At 33.1% G+C, this 19147-nt stretch overlaps 3 protein-coding genes across 3 annotated transcripts; 2 read left to right on the top strand and 1 right to left on the bottom strand.

Annotated features, from left to right (window-relative positions):
• The first annotated feature begins 7374 nt into the window (after nt 1–7374).
• On the top strand, nt 7375–10376 carry LOC102588300 (receptor-like protein kinase THESEUS 1). Its single transcript, XM_006360074.2, has one exon. It carries the CDS (start codon nt 7622–7624, stop codon nt 10127–10129), a length of 2508 nt encoding a protein of 835 aa, XP_006360136.1. The 5' UTR covers nt 7375–7621; the 3' UTR covers nt 10130–10376.
• Nucleotides 10377–10857: 481 nt separating this feature from the next.
• Nucleotides 10858–12611, bottom strand: LOC102587977 (uncharacterized). The gene is made up of 2 exons (XM_006360073.2): nt 12097–12611; nt 10858–11846 (listed from the first exon to the last, which is right to left on the bottom strand). Exons 1-2 carry the CDS (start codon nt 12323–12325, stop codon nt 11056–11058), a joined length of 1020 nt encoding a protein of 339 aa, XP_006360135.1. The 5' UTR covers nt 12326–12611; the 3' UTR covers nt 10858–11055.
• A 2128-nt stretch (nt 12612–14739) lies between these two features.
• Nucleotides 14740–18202, top strand: LOC102587655 (lysine-specific histone demethylase 1 homolog 2). Its single transcript, XM_006360072.2, has 3 exons — nt 14740–14875; nt 15120–16774; nt 17121–18202. Exons 2-3 carry the CDS (start codon nt 15229–15231, stop codon nt 17864–17866), a joined length of 2292 nt encoding a protein of 763 aa, XP_006360134.1. The 5' UTR covers nt 14740–14875; nt 15120–15228; the 3' UTR covers nt 17867–18202.
• Nucleotides 18203–19147: the final 945 nt, after the last annotated feature.

The following is a 19147-nucleotide window of genomic DNA, read 5'->3' as shown; positions in this document are numbered from 1 at the left end:
TAATAAAGCTATTTATTTCTTCTACATTATAAAGTATCAAATTCAACCTTTCACATGAAATGGTTTTTTTTTTTAATAAGAGATTTTTTTTTTTACATTTTTTATTTTTTTTTATATTATTATCTTGCGTGTTATCCTAACACTTAGAATTCATAAAGTTGAAAATGATTGTTTCATCATTTGTATTGCTTTTAGATGGTGTTAATATACATTGCTATGTGAATTTTTATTAGCTTGCCACTTGATTTAATATTTTTAATTTTCTTTTCATAATACTGATAAGTAGTATATGTATTTTGTAGGCGTGAAATTTAATTTATGATTGTACTGCTATTCTATTATTTAGAATTATTTCATTATCTAGTTTGTTGACAATAATGATTAGTATTTAGTTATTTACTATATTTATTTTTTGAAATAACATAATCATAAGTATGCTCACACAATCTCTATTATCCTCGTGTATATGTTTTTTAACTATAATTTATTTATTTATATTTAGTGTCTTATGTATAACCTAAATAATGATTTGACTACTTGTAAAAATATATTCAACATGTGAGGTATTAAATTTAATTTTAATTATTTACATTAATTATATGTGTATTTAAATTACATTTTTTCGATTAAATATTTGTTAAAATTTTAATTAAGTGATCTTATCCGTAGAGCATAATTTCAAGTATCGTCTTGAAAAATATGGGGAAAAATAAAAATGATGGATATTGATGGGAATTAAAGCAAGAAAGGTATTTAGGAAGACAGTTTTAAACTGACAGTAAAATAGTTTCTCACTTATACACGTGGATGTTTGTGTTTATCACTTCATTCAGTTACATTTTCTTAAAAATAAAAATGTATATTGGAGATATTTGATAAAAGCAATTTACCATCTCATTCATTGTAATTAACTCCATGATTTATATGTATTAATTTTGAAAAACATTATCATCCAATTTAAATTAAATACAATTATATAATAACGTAGTAAATTGACAAATTGATATACAAAATAGTTTTTTTTTCTTTCTGAAATTTATTCATATTTAAAAATTCAAATTATACAATTTTATCACCTATTTTGGGTCATTCTTTATATATAGTTTTTGTTCAGTTTTTTAGTCTTGTATGACAATACTTTTTAGCAACGTGATAATTTGACAAATCATCAATTTAAATTTAAAATGTATTTTTATTTGAAAATGTCATGCAATTATATCTTAACAATGGTATGAAAATATATAAAAATGAATTATATGTTTAGAACGTGTGTTATATCTTCAAAGTAACCACTTATTTTTACAATGTTCATGAGTTTTTGCTGGATATTTGTGATGGTGATTAGCAAAATAAGTTTCTTGATATATCTTAAATATTCGAATAGTACATATGTAATTTTATGTTCATACAAAAAAAAAAATCATTGATGACCATAAAAAGAAATAGAAAAAAAAATTAATAAAAACATTCATATCTTTAGATCAATAGAATAAATAACAACTTTTAATTATTATCTTTCGATAATGACTTAGACAATCACATTAGAGTAGAGATAACAGAAGATAAGAGAAAAAGAATATTTGCCAAGTTGCAAGGCTGCCATATATAATTATGTAATATCCTCATAATTATTTCCACATAAGAAAAAGTTACAAACTCAAAAATTAGTATATTTTACATAAGAAAAAGTAACAAATTCTAAAAATAGTATAATTTTTAATAAAGGTAAATACTGAATATATAAGTCGAGACAATGCTTTCACGTATACATCATATGCATACAACCTCGTTAAAATTGTCAAACAACTTAATATTATCAATACACTCTAGCTATTTAACAACTTATTATAAAATAATATACTAAAGTTTATTTGAGAGAATGTTATTCAAAATTATTCAAAGTCATACGTAACCTATTCATATTATCCTCTTCTCAGAATAATAAAGATATACGAAAATTTAATTATTGCATTAAAACAAAATATAACTAGGAAAAGTCCTATGATCATGATAATGTTAAGCATAAAACTAAAAACTTTTAATCACTTGAACATCAAATTGTAGGCCATGTTATTCAAATTTTTAATTTTTATCTTTGAATTTTTCTAAAAGTCATATATAAATTATATAATATTTTTAAAAAATTAGATAATTACATGCGATATTATAGTACAATATGATGCTTACCGTTGAATGATATTTTCATAAATCTGTATCACTTTCGGATAACACATTGAATGGATAGAGATATACGAAAGATAATCCTATAACGTTTAATTTTTATTACAATAAAAAATATTAAGAAACTGTTGTTAACGGATGGGTGATCTTCCTCACGAATTTGACAACTTAAAGAAGAGCAAAAACTCCATTCTCTATTGCAATAGTTAAAGATTGATTAACAAATGATTTAATTTAAACTTGGGTCTCTTCCACCCGTTAAAATGGCAGTTGATTTCTCATTTCTTTGGAGAATTTAGGAGGATTTCATCTTGTGTGAGAAGTTGTGTTGTATTTGTGCAACACCAAAAAACTATATATAATTCTATTAAAATTATTTAAAATTCAAATTTTGTAAAAACTGCCATCTCAACATACGTTTTTTCCCCCTCTCTCTCTCTATATATATAGATTATTATTACTTTTATTAGTACTATTATTATTTACTACTCCCTCTCTGTCCCAATTTATGTGGCACTTTTTATTTTTTGAGAGTCAAACAGTTTAAGTTTATTATAAGTCACAACAATTGATAATTCAAAATGTTTATAAGATCTATGAAAAATCTACGGTCAAAGTTAGACTTGTTTGAATCTCGAAATCCGAAAAGTGCCACAAAAAATGAGACGGAGGGGATATTATTTAAATATTTACTTTTTATTTCTAAGTCGTATTTCAAAACAGGTTTGCCTTATATTTTTAAATCTTATCTTGAAATAGAAAAACTTTGAAATTCAAATACGAAAACAGTTTTCGTGGAAACTGGAAACTGATTAGCAATTAAATTCATTGTTATCCACATGATTATTATATTATTATTATTACTTTAATTAATACTATTATTAATTAAATATTTACTTTTTATTTTTAAGTTGTATTTCAAAACAGGAAAATTTTAAAATAGTTTTTTCTAATTTCTTTTTAGTTAATTTAAGATACATATTTAAAAGATTTTTGAATTATTTTTTGAATTTTAAAATTATTAAATTTGTGTAGTGCTGACATGTGGCACTTTTACCTCTCCTATGATATATAGATAGATATTCATAATTCTCAAATCGAGGTAATCATGACTTTAATCAAATAAGCATCCGAGATGGTGACTTAGTGATCAATGTAATAATGAAAATTACGAAATCTATATAATGATCGAAGAATGTCATGTTCAATTTTCAGCAAAAAGTAAATACTAAAATTTTGTTTTATTGGACCGAATTACTCGATATTTATTCGAATGGAAGTATTATATTAACGGATACTCGTGAAATTTATATTGACTTTTTTACCCATTAATTATAATATTTTGTAACGTGGTGGCTTTTAACTAATTTGGATTTTGACTTCACGACATATTATATAGTTTAAGACAGAGAATATAATCGCGCGGTGCGGCATTATTGACGCATGTTCCGTGAATGGCGGTGCATATTTTCATGCACTAACAACTTCGATACTTAGTTAGTTGAATGCAGAGAATAAAAATGACACAAAAATCTTCGACAAATAAGTTAAAAAAGTCAACAATTTTTTTTTTCAATTTGTCTTTCTAGTTTCTAGTGGGACATACAACACATCTTTTTTCTACAGTGAAAAAATTGGCATTAGTTCCTTTTTTAGCATTTAACTCAATATTTAGAGAGAGAAAACAATTATAATAAGCTCGTTATTATTTAGCTAATACTAAGTAGACACTTAAAATTATATAAAATTGAATCAATAAATACATGCATTTTATGTAGCATAATATACATAGGACATCACGTAGCATGACACATAGAAAGTGAATTATCGTGTAGAATGTCAAGTAATTAAATGTGTGAGTCTACTTGTTCAATTCTATACACGCTTAAGTGTCTAGTTATATGCATCAAAAGTTTGAAGACATGAATGTCAGATGAGACCAAGTCAAAAAGCATCTTTATATATAATATATTATGCCGTAAGAAATATAGGAAGATTTTGATATGTTCCGAAACTATCTTTAAAATAAATAAATTTTAAAATAATAGAGTACACATTTATGACTTTTTGTTGAATATGTGAGATCAACATAAAGGAAATATTGATAATGCCACTAAAGACATGCCAAATAAGAAAATATGCAGTAATTTATTTTTTCAGATCAACTAAAAAAATATATTGTATAAATTGAGATGGAGGAAGATTAATAAATTTTAATGCGATGGATGGATTAGAACACTTACCCAACTAATGATACTACATCATTATAGAACAAAAAAATATATTAAAAAGTTTAAATTGGAAGATGTAAATCTACTTTAAATAAACGATTAAAAGGAAACGAATATTGAATTGAAACTAAAATTTCCAAAAATAAAATAAAATACTTTACGTGGCAAATATGGCTGTAAGTTACTACTAAAGTAGAGGTACACGTGACACGTGTGATACAGACGTGGCATATGATAGAAGAAGTTGGAAGATTCCATTTTCTCTTTTGACAATATAAAGCCTGAGGAATAAGAGCCTCTTAAAACTTACCATACTATATTATATAATACTATTAATTAATTAATATTTTTTTTAATTAAATGACTAAATTATGATTATTTGATGTGATTGTGTGGACAATCTTTTTACCATGAAAGTGCTCTTATGATAAATACTTTTTCCGTCCAAGTTATTTGTTCTACTTTCTCGATCTTTGAGTTCAAGCCGTTTCAAAAAGATGTTTTTTTTAATCAATCCTTCAACTTTTTGTAACATGTTCAAGATAAAATATTTTAGCATATAAAAGTCAGACAAACAAATCGAAATAGAAAAAATAATAATTAAAATAAAGAGGTTATGTATGTAGTAGTGTCAAAGGAATAGACATGTGAACACCAAAAACAAAAGAGAAGAAAGAAGATAGAAAATGCGTTACAAGACCTTGAACTCAACCTAAAGGTTTTCATACGCATTTTCAACCTTTGTCTCAAAATGCTTCTTCAAATTATCAATCATTTTATTTAGTACATTTTTTTCCATTTTTATTTATCGCGCTCAATATCAATCAATTTTTATTTTTTTTAAATCTTTTATGTTTATGCTTAAATTTGAAATTTTTGATTAAGCATAGTAGGGAGATTCATTCATCCCATGATTTATCAATTAAGTTTTGGTTACATTTCCATTTTTATAATAATTAAAGAATCGGATTAATCAAATTTTACACCAAAAAATTTCACTTTAAAGTACACAATTTCTATTAAAGACACGTAAGATAAAATAAATCATCTTAAAAGTTGTAATTTATCGAATTGTTATTGAATTAGAACAATCGACGTGATTTATCATTATAAAATGATTAATATTACAACTCTTATAAAAAATTCCAATATCCTAATCAGAAAATCATAAAATCATTTGTCAATAATAACTAAACTTAGATAGTGGGAAAAAAGTGTACGATAACTATATATGATGAATGATCTTGCAAGAATGAATTTTTTATTTAATAAAAAAATCCCATAAATTAATTTTTAAACATAAATTTATAATCGTTCGGGATGATGAAAATATTCCTCTAGTGGGAGAATTGCAAAATAGTAAAGAGGAATACTATTGTTAGTGCTAAAATCCAAACAAGAATAATTTATTTTTTTTCTAAATTAAGGAAAAGAATAATAATAATAGAGTACTCCTTTATTAAAAAAAAAAAAAAGTAGCAAATGGGGACGTTGCCATGTGCTACGGTGCGGCGGTTATTAGAAAAAGATTTGATGGGTCGACCCTTAATTCATTTTTAACGTCTAACTAACGTTTAAAAAATTCCGTCATCACTTAATGTGATAGTTCGTAAATTATATAGATAATTTTTGAACTGGGTAGAATAATTTTTACTCTAATATAGTAACCCCAAATCACAAAAAAATAAATAAATTATTAGTCAAGTTTCATGCAATAGATTCGATTCAGAAAATTTGAACTCAAGACCCCTCATTTAAAAAGCACACGCTCGCTTAATTAATTCGAACATTTTTAGGCATAATTACATATTATACTAAATAGTACAAGAAACTTTGTTTATATCATATAAATGATAACTCATTAAACTTTTCAGAAAAAGATAATTTAGGATATGTTTAAACAGATATGGAATCATGATTTGAAATCATCTTATTTTGAAACTGAAATTTTACTTAGACTTTAGATTTGTAATTTGAATTTTTAAAGCTAAAATTCTATCAATTTTTATAAAATCCTACCAAATGACAATGATCCATTAGTCAACAACAGTAACTAGTTAAAATTTTCAACAATCTCTTCTAGCGGAACATGAGTCACTTTCATAAAATTTATAATAATAAATCAAGTTAATTTGAAATCATGACTTTATATCAAATATCAAAGGAAGATTTAAACACTCACTCAAACTAAGTCATGTTTCTGTTCCAGTAATTTCGATTCCGGCAACGGATAATTACAGTTAGCAGACAAAACCTCAAACGGCCAGCTGAGAGCTGACGGTGACGACAGCTGAACTGTAGCGTTACTAGTTGTCTCCTCCGTATCTTTAAGCCGCGTAGAAGCGGGTAAATTGGTCTCCCTGCCCCACCAAGACAGTAACACACAAGTTAACTATATTCATTCAATTTTTCCCTTTTTTATCCCTTTCTTTTCGATATCGTTATAAGGTAGGATCCCATTATTTCATACATCAAAAAATTTACATGAAGTAAATACTTTCAACCAGTAAAAATGATTTTTTCAAACTCGAGATTTCTATTGAAAAGATGAAGAAGTACTTGTTACTTTAAGCAACTTAACTAATACTGTACCTAGTATTCTTTTACTATCATATTCAATCATTATAGCTTCTATTTGTTTATGTATAAAAAAAATTAAATTCATGCAAAACAGAGCCTGGCACAGATAGATAAATATTACATTTAATGTATCACTTACAGAAGCTTCATAGCTCTTTCTGAGATACTGATGAGTGTATCAAAATCAAACCACAATGTCCATTGAAACACAGCTGGTGTAACTGTGGGGGTGCGGGGTGGGGGTTCTTTTGTGGGGTCCTCCATTTCTCCCCTTTGCTATATCTTCTGTAAAATGACAGCCTAATCAACAGCCTGTAAAGAGCTGTTTTGGAAACTTTGCACTAAAAAGCTCTACTTGATTGTGTTTTCATGGTGGCATTGAGGTATTCCCCTTCTGGGTTTTCTTTATTTCTTCTTTTTTCTGAATACCCATTTTTAATCTTTTAAGTTTTTTTATCTCTAGGAATGAGGTAAGAGTAGTGAAAAAGATTCATTTTTTCTTGTTTTATTCATTGCTTCTTTGCTACTCTTACATTGCTTCAGATAGATCTATTAATGGTTTGTAAGATTAGTGTTTAGGTCTCCTTGGGGAATTTGGAGTTTGTTGTGCCCACCAGGTGTTTGTTAAAATGGGGCTATGGGTGCATTTGGTTCTAGCTTTTATGCTGTCCTGTTTCTTGATGCAGGAGGCAAATGCTGCTTTTACTCCTGCTGATAAATATTTGATTGCTTGTGGATCTTCCAAAAATGTAACCTTTCTTGGCCAGATTTTTGTTCCTGACACACACCATTCTTCAGTTGTTTTGGAAAGTGAAGAAAATTCTATTTCTGCAACATCTAATTCCTCTGCTCCATTTTCAATTTACCAGTCTGCTAGAATTTTCCACACTACAACATCTTACGAATTTGATATTCATCAACAAGGGCGACATTGGGTTCGCCTTTATTTCTATCCTCTCCCTGGTCATAACTTAACATCTGCCTCAATCACAGTTGTCACAGAAAATTTTGTTCTGTTGAACAATTTCAGTTTCAAGAGATATAAGGGTACTTATCTATTTAAGGAATACTCAATTAATGTCACTTCAGATAGCTTGACTATTGCTTTAATCCCTTCAAACAACTCCGTCGCGTTTATTAATGCGATTGAAGTTGTATCAGCTCCTGATGAGTTGATTCCTGATCAAGCAGTGACTGCATCTCCACCAGCACCTTTCAATGGCCTTTCTGGGCTATCCCTTGAAACTGTTTATCGGTTAAACATGGGAGGTCCTTTGATTACTGCTCAGAATGATACTCTAGGGAGAACGTGGGAGAATGATGTTAAGTACCTGCATGTTAATAGCTCTGCAGTGAATGTTTCAGTTATCCCTTCAAGCATAAAATATCCAGCCACCATTACTCCTGAAATAGCACCATATTGGGTTTATGCTACTGCTGAAACCATGGGAGATGCTAATACTGTCGATGGCAATTTCAATATCACCTGGGAGTTCCCAGTTGATCCAAACTTCATGTACCTCATCCGCGTACATTTTTGTGATATCGTGAGCGAGTCCTTGAATACTCTACTTTTTAATCTGTACATAAATGATGACACTGCTTTACTGGACCTAGATTTGTCTTCAGTTGGTAATTTGGACGTGCCGTATTACAAAGATTTTGTCTCCAACTCCACAACAAATTCAGGTGTTCTGACAGTCAGTGTTGGTCCAGACACAGGAGCTGATTGGATCAATGCCCTTATGAATGGATTGGAAATCATGAAGATTAGCAATGGAGCTAGAAGCTTGAGTGGGGTTTCATCTGTGGAGACTCTATTTGTGAGGCCTCACAAAAAGAACAAAAAAGGTATTATAATTGGTTCTGTTGTAGGAGGAGCATCAGCTGCATTAGCAATTATTGGGTTGTGTTATTGCTGCTTGGTAGCCCTCAGATCAAAGAGCTCCCGCCAGGGGCAGCCATGGCTTCCTCTTCCCCTGTATGGAAACTCTTTAACTTTGACAAAGATGTCCACAGTTTCTCAAAAGAGTGGAACGGCAAGCTGTATCTCCTTAGCTTCACCCAATCTTGGTCGATTCTTCAGTTTCCAAGAAATAATGGATGCTACTAACAAGTTTGATGAAAACTTGCTTCTTGGTGTTGGTGGTTTTGGTAGAGTCTACAAGGGAACACTAGAAGATGGGACAAGGCTTGCTGTCAAAAGAGGCAACCCGAGATCTGAACAAGGTCTAGCTGAATTTCGAACAGAAATTGAAATGTTGTCCAAGCTTCGCCACCGCCATCTTGTGTCTTTGATTGGTTATTGTGATGAAAGATCAGAAATGATTTTGGTTTATGAATACATGGCAAATGGGCCTCTCCGAAGTCATCTTTATGGAACGGATCTTCCATCTCTTTCGTGGAAGCAGCGTCTTGAGATTTGTATAGGTGCTGCTAGGGGGCTGCATTACCTCCACACTGGTGCATCGCAGAGCATCATTCACCGTGATGTGAAAACTACAAACATACTCTTGGACGAGAACTTTGTAGCTAAAGTTGCTGATTTTGGTCTTTCTAAAGCTGGACCAGCTATTGATCAGACCCATGTCAGCACTGCTGTTAAAGGTAGCTTTGGTTACCTGGATCCCGAGTACTTTAGAAGACAGCAGCTTACTGAGAAATCAGATGTTTATTCATTTGGTGTTGTCCTAATGGAAGTGCTCTGCACCAGACCTGCATTGAATCCTGTCCTACCACGGGATCAAGTCAATATAGCTGAGTGGGCCATGACTTGGCAAAAGAAAGGCATGTTGGATCAGATAATGGACCCAAATCTTACAGGGAAGGTGAATTCAGCCTCCCTCAAGAAGTTTGGGGAGACTGCGGAGAAGTGTTTGGCTGACTATGGAGTTGATAGACCTTCCATGGGGGATGTTCTATGGAATCTAGAGTATGCTCTTCAGCTTGAGGAAACCTCATCAGCTCTGGCAGAGCCCGATGATAACAGCACGAACCATATACCCAGCATACCTTTGACACCATTTGACAATAGTGTGAGTATGATCGAAGGGATCAACTCTGGAACTGATGATGATGCAGAGGATGCTGCCACTAGTGCTGTTTTCTCTCAACTGGTAAATCCACGGGGAAGATGAAAAGGAACAGTCTCTGGTGTATGTGACATCCCATAATTTTTATTTTGTGGCTTCAACAAAATATTAATGTGATTTAAAAATCTTTTCATTCATAGTATTTGGGTCATTTTTCCTAATAAATGCTCGGGTATGTACTGTAAATGATTGGTGGAGCTGGGCATCCATTGAAATTTGTCTTTGTAATACTAAGAGTTGTAACCTTATATGAACTATTACATAGGTGATAGAGTTGCCTCTTTTACTCATAGATGTCATGACTATAAATTGTCAAAGCTTCGTAATCAGTGATGTAGAGAGAAACAATATTAATCAATTGTTGCAGCACTTCTGCTGAATTATCTTCTGATGGTGGCTGAGTTTGTCATGCTGTTACTGCTGATTAACGATGCTCTCTTAAACTGATCGTTGTTGTGAGATAACCTCCATGTTCGGAATCTGCTTCGACTATTATAGATGGAGCTGCCATCTAAGTGGTATGAAACAGTTCAGTTGAACCCAGATTTTCTGTTTTGCATACACTAATCCTCTATAAAAGTTGTGTCGCGGGATTCTAAACATCTTAAACATCTAGTTATTAGTATGTGGGAAATCTGATTCATCTGTATGTTAGACCTTTTATATCATATGCTTCTAATTTCTATAGTTCACTCTGATGCAATATTGGCCTAATTATTAAGTTCTTAGCAACTCTTTTAGTGTATTCAATTGTAGCACTTTTTCATAAGTCATTCTTGAAAAGTTTGTTTGAAATCTTAGATAAACATTTGCAGATTACAAATTTGTAATTTTGAACTAGGACATGTCTGTATCATGTGCCCTTGAGGAAAGAAACTTGGTTATGGAATAAACATAGCCTAAATAAGAACTGAAAATCATGCTTTTTATTATCTGCAACTGACAAAAGAAATAATATCCCAATTGGGTGTTCATTTTCTGCAAACTATTCCATGGCCACCGCTTGATCCTGCAGTACAATCTAAAGTCCCATAATCCATGACTAGGGGGTCTGATTCTTTCAAAACTCCAGCTGGAGAGAAGATACAGGAATTACATTTGGAAGACAAAAGGGTTGAAGTTCTGTACTTCTTTTCACCTCCCACTACGGGCACTGCAACACCTGGTTTTGCTGGATTTTTGAAGTCTAGCTGGTAAGTCCGGCCAAGAACGCCTTCAACCTTCGTTGAGAGGCCATAGAATCTGAACTGCACGTCCAGGTGAGCGAAGCAGTCATCAGAAGGTAACTGATAGTTGTGGATCCTGTCATCTTCCTTGGTAATAGGTACTACATTTACTGAAATTTCTGCCACTTCTGGTAGTGTGATAAAAGCACCGTTCTTGCTCGCAGTTCTTTCTACCTTGATGCCGCTTTCAGAAGATTCCCATATAGATGGATAGCCTTCTGGTAAGCCTAACTCTTTTCCGTCATAATAGAATTTCAGATGATCAACTTTGTCGTCCCAAGACTCTGCCTTGGTAGCCTCCACTGAGAAAGCATGCATGTCAAAGAGTATTCCAAGAGCTTGAATCCATGTGTAGTCTCGGGGTCTACCAGCAGGTCGCAAGCCAATGAAACGGGCATTAATCTGGAGATTAAGATCTGAAACTAAGCTGAAATGCTCATTGCTCTTGCCATGGAAGTAAAAGACAATTCCGTCTCCACCAATGAAGCGAGGATCCAAGCATGCTGCTCCGGGTTGATTGCAATTCGCCTTCCTGTCTGTAAGTATCATTGATCAAGAATTTTAGATTTTTGGGAAGTATCATGATCATCCTTCAATTTGTTTCAAATGAACATGTTTTTTTGAAAACATTTTTGGAGACTTTTTGTTAGCCCAATCGTTTTAGGAAAGTGTGTACGATACTTTTGTGTTTGCGAGCTTAAGTTCTAGCACAAGAAAGTCGAAGTTCAAACATATGTGAATATAACATAAAACAGAAAATGTTTAAGAACATAGAGAATCTCTTACTTCTGCACTCAGGCTTGCACACCGGGGAATTACAGTTGACATAGCAAACTTTAGCCTTCGGGTCACTTGGAGATTTTGATGGGCATTCTGCAGGGCAATACAGTGGTTTCAGAAAGCATTTGCTTTTCTGGCTGGTGCATGTTATGAGCTCTCCTCCATTGATCTCCGTTAGACCAGCTAGGAAGAGTATCACAATGGCGAAGAACCACTTGTTTTTTAGGTTACTCATTTTCTCCGCGCAAGCTGGATGAAGCTCAATATGTCCTAGTTTGTCTTCTCCTTTGGCCTCTTATAGAGTAATCCAAGGGGATTCTTTTCAATTCTTCTTTTAGTTCATATTATATTTTCTGCAATTTGCCAGTAAAATACTACTACTAGTTTTATAGCTTCTGGTTCATTCAATCTTAATTGCAGTTAAAAAAGTAATTTGTAATCTTTAGTCAATGCTTTGGGGCTTGCAATCCTTTATAATAAAGGGCAGTTGACAATTTCTCTTGCAGATCTGGAAGCAAAATCACATGACTTAAGAGAGTCATGAAGTATTTTTCATTATACATTTACAAGTTGCCTTATAAACACAATACTGTCTGCGTACACTCTATCCTTCTCTGCCTCACAGGATTTCACGGGATATATTGTTGTTATTGTTGGTTTATGCAGTTATATATCCGTTATGTGTTCTTGTTATAATGACTTGTTTGGGAAACCGGAAAACTAGTCTAGCTTGAACGAAAGAAAGAAATGATAACTTTTGAATTTGTTTAAACACGTCATGTCATTTGTGTAGCTATATAACTTTTGAAACTCGTAGAATTAAACATGTCATGATTATAAAAGTTTTCAATTAAGGATAAATGAGTAAAGTTAATCGTTTTTAAATTTAAAAGTATTTCATTCTTTTTAATGGACTAAAATAATATATATGTGTCGCATAAATTGAAACGGATACGTAGAACACTAACTTGTTTTTCAAGAAACCTAGATTCCTGCCTACATTTCCTCCGTGAACACTTCTTCGGACATGGACTACATTGTCGACTCCACCGTCCTTGTACATTAAAGTTGACTTAGAGCATGTTTGTTCAAGTGGTTTGGAGATTAATAACATTTTTGAATAATTTAAAAATAAATGTATAAATCAATATGGATTTTATATAAAATTTATAAATTTATATATATGAGAATATCCCATAGCGGTTTTATACGCTAATTTGTGAGCAAAATTTTAAGTTTTTAAGTAAAGATTGGAAATGCCGTGCATGCGTCGACTTACCTCTTCGTCGATGGGTCTGCTTCTAGTCGAGGATATTTATGAAATTTCTATGCTCTCTTCATTTTAATTTGTTAATATTGTTTTTTTTTTTAGTATTTTGTATATTTGAAAATTACTGCTATATATAGAAGCCTCTAGGAGCAGCTACCTAAGTAAGCACCTCTTCATTGACGTGTTTGCTTCTGGCAGAGGGTATTTATGAAATTTCTGTACTTTCTTCACTTTAAATTTGTTTATCTTATTTATTACTACTATATAGAAGACTCTAGGAGCAGGAACCTCTTCGTTGATGTACTTGTTTCTAGTCGAGGATATTTATGAAATTTTTATTCTTTCTCTGTTTTAATTTGTTTCTCTTTTTTCAGTCTTTTTATTTATTTGAAAATTATTACTATATAGAAGAGGAATATGTATCTCTTCATCAACATTCCTGCTTCTAGTCGAGGAATTTCTATAGTCGAGGGTGTTTATGGAATTTCTACAAGATCAAGGGTGTGTTTACAGTTAGTCAAGTGCAACGATGTTTTTAAGACTGTCAATAGTTCGGAGATGAAACTAATAATTCACGTCAAATTTAAGGGTGTTTTCAATACTTCTCTCTTTATATATTTGAAAATTACGTACGAGAGTTTATAATTAAAGAAGAAATAAATAAATTGACACACAACTGACATGCATTCAATTGGTATCTTTCATTTTCAGCACTTTGCTTGTACAAGTTTAATCCCATCTTAATTTCTCTCCTTTCTTTAAAAAAATTATACAACTTTGCCTACAAAAGGGAGCAAAAAATTATTTAGCCTAGAAGAAAGTTTGCACTATCCAGGAGTACAAGAGAGGGAAAAAGGACAAATATACCCTCGAACTATCGTAAATGATATGCAGATACCCTCCGTAATATTTTTGGTATATTTGTGTCTCTGCCGTCTAAAAACTAGAGCATATATATCCTTTATACTAACGGACATACATGTGTCATAATCTTATCCGTTGATCCGACGAATAAGATTGCACCACATGTTTCTATTTAGTCTTTTGTTAGAGTAAATGATATATATGATCTAATTTTTGAACGGTAGAAGCACCAATATTCTTAAAAGTATGATGAAGGGTATCTACATATCATTTACGATAGTTTCGGGGTATACTTGTCCTTTGGCCCTACAAAAGACAAGCATACAAAAAAATATCCACAACATAACTAACAGCACAAAGTAGGAAGGCTTTAAAAATAAATTGCATGACACAATAAACTCCGTTAAAATAGAAGAAAAAGTTAACAGAAGGACGTTTTCGGTCAATTTTTCCAAACTTACGAACGGTTATCAGTTAAATGGATAATAATAAAAATTTGCATCAGATTTTGAACACTCAAACCCAATTTGAAATTCGGACCCTAATTCCCCTTTTTCGCCCGCCAATTTCAAATGTCGCCGGAGTAAACCTTTCCACCGTGAATTCTTTACTTCTCCGAACACTTTCAGGATCTCCACTGGGCTTGAAATTGTAAGTTTTCTTTCTCATGAAACAAAAACCTTAATCCCTCACTGTTTCTCATGAATCCCTAATTCCCATGATATAATTCGAATTTGAAATTGAGATAGTACTTTGTGACGCCTTTTCAGTATAGAAATCGAAAATTCCAATCTGATTTTTACATTTTGTACTAGCTTTCTATGATCAATTTTAATAACCAATTTAGTGTAAGTTTCAATTTTTCTGGAAAATAATTTTGTTTTACTTTATGTAGGTTGAATTGGTATCAGGTTACCGAGACTTGGAATTTTGAAGTGAATTCAGGCTATAATTAGCGTGAGTTCAGTGTAACATCGTTGTAGAAATACCAATTTGTTGGGAATATGAAAAGAAAAATGGAAATCCCAAATTCAGGGGGTTCAATCTCAAAGAGACCTGTGAGAAAGAGGATAGCTTCTAGGAATTATGATGAGAATTTGATGGATAATTTCATAGATGAGCAGTTGGGTGGTCCGGTGAGGAAGAAGATTAGAACGAAGAAAGATTTGGAGAAAGAAACTGAAAAAGAGGCCTTGATTGCTCTTTCTTTGGGCTTCCCAATTGATGACCTTCTTGAAGAAGAAATAAAGGCTGGAGTTGTAAGTGAACTGGATGGGAAAGAGCAAAACGATTACATCGTTGTGAGAAACCATATTCTTGCAAAATGGAGGGAGAATGTGCATATTTGGCTGAACAAAGGAAGGATAAGGGAAACTGTAAGTGTTGAATATGAACATTTGGTAGCCATAGCATATGATTTTCTTTTGAGTAACGGGTATATAAATTTCGGGGTTTCACCGTCATTTGTATCTAATCTTCCTGAGGAACCTAGTGAAGGGTCTGTAATTATTGTTGGTGCTGGACTTGCTGGTTTGGCTGCAGCAAGGCAACTGATGTCGTTTGGATTCAAGGTAAGTATCCTTGAAGGTAGGCACCGACCTGGAGGGAGAGTTTATACTGAGAAAATGGGATGGAAGGGAAAGTTTGCTGCTGTGGATCTTGGTGGCAGTGTTATAACTGGTATCCATGCGAATCCTTTGGGTGTTTTGGCTAGACAACTTTCCATTCCGCTTCACAAGGTTAGAGATAAGTGTCCTTTATACAAGCCTGATGGTGCTCCTGTTGACGCAGTAGTTGATTCCTCAATTGAACTCATTTTCAATAAGCTACTAGACAAAGTTACTGAGCTAAGAAAAATCGTAAGTGGATTGGCTACTGATGTCTCGTTAGGCTCCGTTTTGGAGACACTTAGACGATTATATTGTGTGGCTAAAACTAAAGAGGAGAAGCAACTTCTGCATTGGCATTTTGCAAACTTGGAATATGCAAATGCTGGATGCCTCTCGGAACTCTCTGCTGCCTATTGGGATCAGGACGATCCTTATGAAATGGGTGGTGATCATTGTTTTCTTGCTGGTGGAAATCGGGGTATGATCAGAGCACTGTGCAAAGGAGTTCCTATATTCTATGGAAAGACTGTTCAGACAATAAAGTATGGAAATGAAGGAGTTGAGGTCGTTGCTGGGGACCAACTTTTTCAGGCTGACATGGTCCTATGTACTGTTCCTCTTGGGGTACTAAAAAGAAGATCAATTAGATTTGAACCAGAGTTACCTGAGAAGAAGCTTGAAGCTATTGATAGGCTAGGATTTGGGTTGCTGAATAAGGTTGCCATGGTATTCCCTCATATTTTTTGGGGCGAAGACTTGGATACCTTCGGTTGCCTCAACCATCATAGCCACAGACGAGGAGAGTACTTCTTATTTTACAGTTACCATACTGTTTCTGGGGGTCCAGTACTTATTGCACTTGTTGCTGGTGACGCTGCTCAACTTTTCGAAAGCACAGAGCCATCCACTTTAATTAATCGAGTGATTAACATTCTTAAAGGTATCATCCATCTTTATTTTTGTATCTTTATATTTTTTCTATGGGTGGTGTCTGGGTCAACTTACACGCACCTCGACTAATCCACCAATCAGCCTGTCCAGGTAACAAACAACAGGCTTCCCATGTGATCCTGCTCATGGAGGCTGGAGAAAATGGGTTCACACGATATGTTGTAGTAGGGATTCCAACCTTATTGTCATGATTTAACCACTAGGAGGTCTCCTTGGGGACGTATCATCCATATTTGTATAAGACTAGATAGATTTTTAATTTTCTTTTCCCTGGTTTTGTTCTTTGAGGAAGAACCTGAAATCTGGTTTTGATTTTCATCTGGCTACTTCGACAGGCATATATGAGCCAAAGGGAATAAGCGTGCCTGATCCTATACAATCCATATGCACAAAATGGGGAAGTGACCCCTTTTCGTTTGGCTCATATTCACATATTCGTGTTCAGTCATCTGGCAGTGATTATGACATACTTGCAGAAAATCTTGGAGGTCGGTTGTTTTTTGCTGGAGAAGCTACGATTCGACAACATCCAGCCACCATGCATGGAGCCTATTTGAGTGGCTTAAGAGAAGCTTCTCACATTTCCCAAACCATGAAAGCGAGGCAAAATAATCCAAGGAGAACTGTATCAAAGAATGTTGGACCAAGCAATGATGTCTTGGAAGAGTTGTTCATAAAGCCAGATCTAGCATTCGGGAAGTTCTTATTTGTATTTGATCCCCTCACTTGTGATTCTAAATCTTTAGGACTCATGAGAGTTACTTTTGGAAGATCCAACGATGAATTTAATACAGAAGAGGCAGATAATATGCCTCAACATTTATTAAATCCATCACTGCAGCTTTATACAGTTGTGTCTCGTGAGCAAGCACATGAGCTGCAGTTGGTGAAGGAGGGAAATAATTGCAAATTGTCAGAGTTGCTTAAAGGTCTTGGGTTAAAGCTAGTGGGAGCGAATGGACTAGGAGTTCAAGGCCATTCTTTGGCTGCTAAAATTGTTAATTCGCGGAAAGGTAGAAGAAGGAGTCGAAGCTGTACTACCAAGCAGAAGGCAGGCAACAGTAATAGTCAGTTACCTTGAGTATATTAAGCTTCTTCAATATACTGTATTCATGTTGCTCGCAGGTATATATTGTGCAACTGGCAGCAGAGTGTGAAAAAGGATCGAGGAACGTGCAATTTGCATCTGGTTTGGGAGTTTCAAGCCTTCCTACTTTGTACTGTTGGTTATGTTGTGGATATTTTTCTGTATGCTTGTCTTTTGTACTTCTGGATAGTGCAAACTTTCTTGTAGGCTAAATAGATTTTTGCTCCCTTTTGTAGTCAAAGTTGTATAATTTTTTTAAAGAAAGGAGAGAAATTAGGATGTGATTAAACTTGTACAAGCAAAGTGCTGAAAATGAAAGAAACCAATTGAATGCATATCAGCTGTGTGTCAATTTATTTATTTCTTCTTTAATTATAAACTTCCGTACGTAATTTTCAAATATATAAACAGAAAAGTATTGAAAACACCCTTAAATTTGACGTGAATTATTAATTTTATCTCCGAACTATTGACAACGTTAAAAACACCCATGTACTTGACTGACTAAACTTAAACACACCCTTAATCTTGTAGGAATTCCATAAACACCCTTGACTATAAAAAAAGTATAGAAGTTCTATAAACACCCTCGACTAGAAGCAAAAATATTGACAAAGAGGTGCCTTGCTCCTAGAGTCTTCTATATAGTAGTAATTTCAAATATATAAAAGACTAAAATGTCGTGCTCCTAGAGTCTTCTATATAGTAGTAAAGTAATTTTAAATATATAATAGACTAAAACAAACAAGAGAAACAAATTAAAACGGAGAAAGTATAAAAATTTCATAAATATCCTTGACTAGAAACAAGCACATCAACGAAGAGGTGTCTACTTCTAGAGTCTTCTATATAGTAGTAAACAAGATAAATAAATTTAAAACGAAGAAAGTACAGAAATTTCATAAATACCCTCGGTCAAAAGCAGACACGTTAACGAAGAGGTGCCTGCTTAGGTAGGTACTCCTAGAGGCTTCTATATAGTAGTAAAAGTAATTGTCAAATATATATAAATATATAAAACACTAAAAAAAAAACATGAACAAATTAAAATGAAGAAAATATAGAAATTTCATAAATACCCTCGATTAGAAGCAGACACGTCGACGAAGAGGTACTTCATCAAATATTGTTGAAAAAGTTGACACATGCACGGCATTTGCCATCTTCAAATGTACACATACTGCAACTGAAGCGCACACACCTAACACAGCCATTGCACTTAGCAGATTTTGGACAACCCCTGCACAATTTTCGACTTTCACGCTCTTCAGCTTC

This window comes from Solanum tuberosum, unplaced genomic scaffold (assembly GCF_000226075.1).
Source record: "Solanum tuberosum cultivar DM 1-3 516 R44 unplaced genomic scaffold, SolTub_3.0 scf00302, whole genome shotgun sequence".
NCBI classification, from domain to species: Eukaryota; Viridiplantae; Streptophyta; class Magnoliopsida; order Solanales; family Solanaceae; genus Solanum; species Solanum tuberosum.
This window is presented reverse-complemented; position numbering and strand designations above follow the sequence as displayed.